Genomic DNA, 6,914 nt, shown 5'->3' with positions numbered 1-6,914 from the left:
ATACGATAGGTGGCGCTGTTTTCATTACAACTCGTGGTGATACAGCCATTTCCGCTTGACCTCTTCACCACCACCAACAACAACATTTCGAGAAAGATGGCGAACAGAGAGCAAGTAAGCTACATCCTCTACTATTCTTCCATGGTGTTAATAGGAGTACAGCGAATGCAAATGGCGCTATTGGCTGAGTTGATAACGGAGAGAAGACGCCGAAGGTACACGGAGAATTTAATTTATCGTCTTTCGACTTCCGGTCACGACATGGGAGGGAGGGAGGGAGGAGGGCGGGATCTCGAGCATGCGCAAAGACGCAAAGTCCAGTTCCGAATCGAATTCAGAGTTACATGCCGCAAGAGTCGAATTATCAACTGGATCGGACCGAGCTATCCAGGGGTGTTAATCGGACCGAAGTCGGACTGCACATAGTCCGACTAAGGTGTTTACATGAAACGGATAATTCGATTTCAGTCCGACTAAGCCAATAATTCGATTGCATGTAAACGCACTGAGTGAGAGAGTACGATATGTTTAACAAAGGGGTCGGGGGATGTAGAGTCGAGGTGAGATAAACAGGTGTGCTGGGCTTAAGTACTTAGTGCGCAGGAAATGAGCTACGTTCGGGTCATTGTTCCCGAACTAAGTTGGAAATGCACTGGGTTGCCCGTTCCCTGATTGTCAGGGCAGTGTTAGAGTTGGAAATCGACACACCACCTGGACAGGACTCACTGGAAGAAATAACAACAGACTTTTACTTTAAATCTATAAAGCGTTTATTCAAAATCAAGATACAAAATAGACAATCATGCATGGACCCAAATCCAAACCTGTCACCAATGGCTTCAGGGCTGCAGAAGGGATGCCCGCTCCTAGTGAGCGGCCATCTTAAATAGCAGGAAAGAACAGTTCTGATTGGACATGAGCATAAGGGGGCGGTGTCTTCTCATTGGTTCTTGTTGCCAGCTCCCGCCTCTGCCGTCCCTTCATTGGATGTTGTGGCCCGCACATGAATGTATGGTAATAGAAGAGGTGAAAAAAGAGAAGAAGAGTGTTGATTCCGTAGTCCCTGTCTTGCAAGACGACTCCCTTCGGGCCTTATCTCTTCAGGGATGAGGCCTGGATTCTCTCCGAAGGTCGTTCACACACTGGGGGGGGCTTCTTCCCGCGTGTGAGTGTGTGCGTGCGAGGGGGATCGGTGAAAGGGGGGGTCAGTGTGGAGAGACAGTGAGGACTTAAAATGTCTAAGAAGGAGAATAAATGGTCCCATCTGGACCCTTGTTATCTATCCTCCCAACGAGGTAAGGACTGTGATTGCTCTTTCTAAACACTGAATACAATGAGCTCTTTCTCTAGTCATCCTTTTTAATGAGTGCAGTGCAGAAGGGGGGTTTACATCAACATTCCTTAGGTGACACTGCTATCTTTCTTTAGATCCGTCAGACACCAGATTGCCCTGCCGAGGTATTCAACTCTCATTCAGTGTTTTCCATCTTACACATAATATTTATGCAAACAATACTAGGCTATGCTAAACTAGAATATATATTCTTAACAAATCCCTCTTTTCACATCCGCTGGATGTGAACCCTTATTCCGGGAATATTTATTTCCCTTCCCATGCCAGATCTTCATCTTGGCCTGGCCGCACTGCACGGCTACGTGCCATTGTCTGGTAGAACTTTATTTTCTTTGCCAGGCGCCTATGGATCTCCCTGTCCCCGGCTATCTCCCTAGCATCCGGTGGGGGAAGGAGAGGGGCTGCTTCCCTCTCCTCTCGCTCTCGCTGTGCCCAACGGAGAACGGGAGGGGAAGAAGGCGGGTACTGAGGCCTGCTTGTATGGAGCTCAAGTCCATTTTGTGACACGCTCTCCCATTCTTTCATCCCATAGAAAGTTGGGGCTATGTCAAAGGGACAGGGAGCTCCGGTACATATCACAACATCCATACCCAGAGTTATCTGTAGGCCAGAAACCGTGGAGCACTGTGTTACCGTACTAATGACCGCCCAGTCCTCGACTGCTTGGTATGGCCAGTTGTACTGTCTGACCTGAAGTTTGTCCTTCTGGGCGTTGCCTAAACTGAGATCCCATAGGATCTGCAACCCTGTGAGACTGTTTGCGGGAGGGTAACCAGTGAAAAAGGGATGTGTGATAGCCCAACGTTGTAGGTACTGATAATTCTCGTGCCATATCGCGTACAGCGGCTCTGTCACGATACCTGCTTCTCCAGGTGAGAGTCTCTTTCGGTTCGTGATGGGAATAGGGGCGTGGCTCCTGTCGTGTGGCACTCCGACCCACCCACCTAACTCTTCGATCTCGGGGAAGTCACAGGGTCTGCATGTATTGAATCTGTAATGTGTAGGTGTGGAAGGAAAGAGGTGAAATTGAGGGTGGTTAGGCTGGCCCGGGTCTTGCACTCTGACGGCCGATGATGGGGTGCAGGCTGGCAGCCTGAAAACTGGTTGACGATCCTGTCCCCGCTGCATCCCATCTGCTTCAACCCTGGCTGGGTCAAAGTCGTCTGCCTCGTCCTGGTCTGCGACAGCATCGTCTGCTTCATCCTGGTCTGCGACAGCATCGTCTGCTTCATCCTGGTCTGCGACAGCATCGTCTGCTTCATCCTCGTCTGCGACAGCATCGTCTGCGTCCTCCTGGTACTCCTGGTCCTCGTCTGTGATGTCGTCTGCGTCTTTCTCTGTGACGTCGTCTGCGTCCTCCTGGTACTCCTGGTCCTCGTCTGTGATGTCTGCTCCCTGTGGGTCAACGTCGTCCATGGCTGTCGTTGGGTCTTTATCCGGTGGTCTCGAACTTGATCTCGTCTGGATCGTCCTGGTCGGCCTGGAGCAAGGGACACTGTTCATAGGGTGGAGGAGGCTTTTCTTTTGTTAGTGCTGCTGCGATGAGCCTGGCCACCATGGCTCTCAGGAAGGGGATACAACAACATCCACACGAGACCAGGATGCCTAAAAGTACTGCTATTGACATGAATAGGGAGGTGATTAATGCCTTCCATTTGCCAAAGGTGGCCTCTAACCAGCTGGAGAATGGATTGTCAATTCCTGATGCTTCATGCATCTCCTTGGAGAGGGCTTTAAGCTGGGTAATGGCTCTGGTCATAGAACCATCCGGGGCAGTGTTGTTGGGGATGACAGTGCAGCATAAGTCTCCAAACATGGCGCACACTCCACCTTTCTCTGCTAACAGCATGTCCAGCGCCATTCTATTCTGAATCGCCATGGTGGAGGTGGGGGCCAATTGTTCTGCGGTTGCTTCCAAGCCATCGCGTGTGTGATTGGTCAATCTTAAGAGGGTATACCAAATGTAATTAATTCTATCCACATTCTTTATGGGGGTGACTGGGAAGATTGCAGAGATCAGTGGCAAATTCTCAAAGCCGGTGGCTATGTTGTCTGCTAGTTTATATTCATCGGGGACTCCTCGGGGAATCCCTATCGCATCCATGTACGTGGGGTTGTTTTGATTAACTAACTCTCTTTTTCTCATTACGTGTCTGCGTCTGCGCTGGGTGAGTCTCTGTGCGAGGTGAGTTTCTTGAGTCAGCCTGGTTCCTATTAATTTGAGTGGGGCTGCTAAACGGACTAATGCACAGATCCCTGTGGTCTCGTTTGCATTCAGTGTCATTAAGAGTCTCAGCCCTCCACAATACCAATATAGTCCATTTCTTGCCTCTGGTCCTATCTTTTCTCCGGAGGACGTGCGATTGCACCATTCAGGATCTATTTTTCCCACATTAACTCTGGCTCTTGTACTAGTAAAATTGAAGCATGTGTATCTATGGGGGGCCCCTTTATAAGGGGAGAATGGTCCAGTCTCTGTGTTCCTCGGTAAAGGGGGAAAAATGGCTGCTAGCGTAGTGCAGTTCCCTGGGGTGGCTTGTTTGAACAGCGCCATCATGCAAGCATAACCCTCGGCGTCTGTTTCGGGGAACAATGGGGCGGGGCTGGTGATTAATTTCGGGCGTGCACTAGCACAAGCTATACATCCTCCCATGTCTTGGTCTTGTGCTGACTGTATTATCCAATTCAGCCAAATGTTGTCATTGCCATAACCTGTATTCCTCTCTATCACTTGCTGTGGGGTCAGATGGGAGAAGTCCTGTGTTATGACCTTAAAGTCCTTTGCAGCCTCCGGGGGCTCGTCCGGGATCTGACTCTCCTCGGGGGGGTCGTAGATGTTAATCTGTATGCCTACCAGGGGGTCTTTTTCTACTGCGTCAACTCCCAGTAGGAAGAAGATGCGGTCCCGTCCTGCCGAGCTGCTGCTGATTCTATCTAATGAAAGGGTGATGGGGATGGAACCGTGGTTAAAGTTTTTCTGAAAGCTTATCTGTTCCCACCATGTTCTCCTATCTGTGGTGAGATGACTCATAGTAGGTATCCACGCTCCCGTGTATTTAGTTACCATGCCCCAGTTTTTACAAGACTTTCCTGTGCCCCTTCTGTATTCACCATCTCTCTCACAGTCCCACACTATTGTGGGCTCTGCACAGAGATATAAGTCATAGCCACTCCATGCTAACGGGTTCCCTTGACATCCAATTACCTCACATAAGTCAAAGGTGAAGGACGTGGTACTGTTCCTGGGGTAGTTAAGTATCCAGTATGCGTCGCATGCTCTCATGTGTTTGGGGCTGGCTGCAGGGGATCTCTTTACTCTATTTAGTTCTGGGTTGCGTGGCGTGAAGTGTTTAGCTAGTAGGATGGCGTGTGTGAGTCTATCTATCTTTATGTGCTCTTTCCAGGCGAATCCTCCTAATATAACTAGCACCAACAGACCGCAGGCTACTGCTATTATGGCTGTTGTTTTTGTTCCAAAACCCATCTCCTTTAGGGTTCGAGGTTGAAACCTCCTTGTTTCTGCCGGATTGGCATCGGGGTCGCCGAAGCAGCGTCTAATTGCTCTTGGTACTTCCCTCGACATTCTGTAAGTCTGCTCTGACCTCCGTCAGGGACCTAGTGGGGGCGTTAGCTGGGATGCAATGTGTTAAGTGGTGCCAAGGTGCTCCTGATTTACCTTTGACCTGGACCGAGTGTGTCGTAATTTCCTTCACCTCGTACGGACCAGTCCACCTAGGCTGAGTCCACTTTCTTTTGTGAACTTTGACCCTGACCCAGTCGCCAATTTTGACCTTACTCTGTTGTTCTTCCTCCGCTGGTGTCGCATGGGCCCTGGACACCTGCAGGGAGAGAGCTTTGGTAAGGGATGTTAGCTTTTTCATGTAGTCACTCATTTCGATCATTTGGACATCCAGAGGCGGCACGTGACCTCCGTCTCTGGGTGGCCCTGGCATTGGTCTTCCCGTCAGTATTTCATGAGGGGTCAAATGCGTTTTGGCACCTGGTGATGTTCTCATGGACATCAGAGCTAAAGGTAATGCTTGAACCCACGTCAACTTGGTTCCCTCACAGGCCTTAGCTACAAGCAGCGTCGAACGGGTCCTCGCTCACCCGCGCCGGTCGGGGGAGCCGGCGCCGAGGACCCGGCGCCGAGGACCCGGCGCGGTCGGACTCGACTCGGGCCGCGACTTGTAACGAGCGCGACAAGTTTGGGGCGGATTCGACAAAGTCCAGTTCAGCCACTAGGTGGCGCTTTAACTACGTGAACATATTCATGCGTCGTGTGTCCCGACGTGAAGTATAGACCACGTCATGTAAATTCGATGTAAAATGCATAAATGCTTGTCGTCTTGAGTTGTGCACTGACGTCTCAATTCAATTCAGTTTATTTGTATAGCCCATTTTCACAATTTACAAATTTGTCTCGGAGTGCATTACAATCTGGACACATAGACATCCCTGACCTTTGACCTCACATCGGATCAGGAAAACAGAGGAGTACTCACAATCTGACCCCGACCTCTCAAGGCATCACGTGTATGATTAGTTGGGCACAGTGCATCATCATCTCCATTTCAACCAAGCTGCTGAAGCAGACTGGTGTTAGCGACTTGTAACGGTTCTTCAGCGTCATCTGGAAAACAAAATTGCAGAAACAATAATGGTGTCAATTGGTCTCTTCAAAAAGCAAATACTGGTATGATTCATAAACTTCAAAGCACAATAACATAACAAACCTGCGGCTGGACAATCCTCCTTAGTGCCACGTCCTATAAAGAAACAGAATAAACAAGAAAGTAACGGATTTGCTTTAAATAAAATTCAAATATTGTCATAATATTAATAATATTTATTTTTCGCTAACTTTAAATTGAATTCATTCGAAATCCGCATGGTGATATCTCATGAAAATAATTCTGGGCCTAGCTGAGGTCACCAATAACAAGACTGCAGTGTAATTATTTTAAAGAAAGTTACAGATTTGCTTAAAATAAAATTCAAATATTGTCATAATATTAATAATTAATACTGAGCACCATTACGATGACTGTGCAGTGGATGCACTGCTCTGGAGGAGGTCGGGCAGTCTTGGTCCTGTGCTGGTCCCAGTCCACAGGAACTGGGGGCAACCATGCTCATTATACTGCAGTCCAAACATCTCTATAGTGTCTGCACTAGAGAGATGAACAGCTGGACACGGGATGTGTCAGGAAATGTATAAATGGAAAAGATAAGCAAAACTCTATCATCTAAAAACGCTAAGATATGAATTGCAATCCAATGAGAGAGGGGAACAATTCCATAATGGACTGAACCAACTCTAATATTTGGGAGGGGTGAACTTCCTCGCACGGTAACCCATTTAGAGGCTACGCTGTCAGAATGCGGAACGTGTGTAGCCCACTTTAAGAGAAGATGGACTAACGTGACAAAAGTCAACAAATAACATTCTCGACCGGCCCAAAAGTGAAGCGGCCCACCGGGAACTCTCCCGATTTTCCCGATTACCCACCCCGGGCCTGCTGAGGTGTGCTCATCACGGCTGAGCGAGCGCGGGCAG

At 48.9% G+C, this 6,914-nt stretch overlaps 1 protein-coding gene and 1 long non-coding RNA gene across 2 annotated transcripts; both read right to left on the bottom strand.

The window, feature by feature from the left end:
* Positions 1–796: 796 nt before the first annotated feature.
* On the bottom strand, positions 797–5,081 carry LOC130210559 (uncharacterized). The gene is made up of 2 exons (XM_056440979.1): positions 5,031–5,081; positions 797–2,834 (listed from the first exon to the last, which is right to left on the bottom strand). The coding sequence occupies exon 2, from the start codon at positions 2,768–2,770 to the stop codon at positions 1,601–1,603; it is 1,170 nt and encodes a 389-aa protein (XP_056296954.1). The 5' UTR covers positions 2,771–2,834; positions 5,031–5,081; the 3' UTR covers positions 797–1,600.
* Positions 5,082–5,723: 642 nt separating this feature from the next.
* On the bottom strand, positions 5,724–6,556 carry LOC130210561 (uncharacterized). The gene is made up of 3 exons (XR_008834832.1): positions 6,391–6,556; positions 6,091–6,123; positions 5,724–5,987 (listed from the first exon to the last, which is right to left on the bottom strand). It is a non-coding gene; the product is annotated as an uncharacterized LOC130210561 (long non-coding RNA).
* Between the last annotated feature and the right edge of the window lie 358 nt (positions 6,557–6,914).

This window comes from Pseudoliparis swirei, chromosome 20 (genome assembly GCF_029220125.1).
Source record: "Pseudoliparis swirei isolate HS2019 ecotype Mariana Trench chromosome 20, NWPU_hadal_v1, whole genome shotgun sequence".
Lineage (NCBI taxonomy): Eukaryota > Metazoa > Chordata > Actinopteri > Perciformes > Liparidae > Pseudoliparis > Pseudoliparis swirei.
The sequence above is the reverse complement of the archived record's forward strand: the minus strand, read 5'-3'. Positions and strand labels throughout refer to the sequence as shown.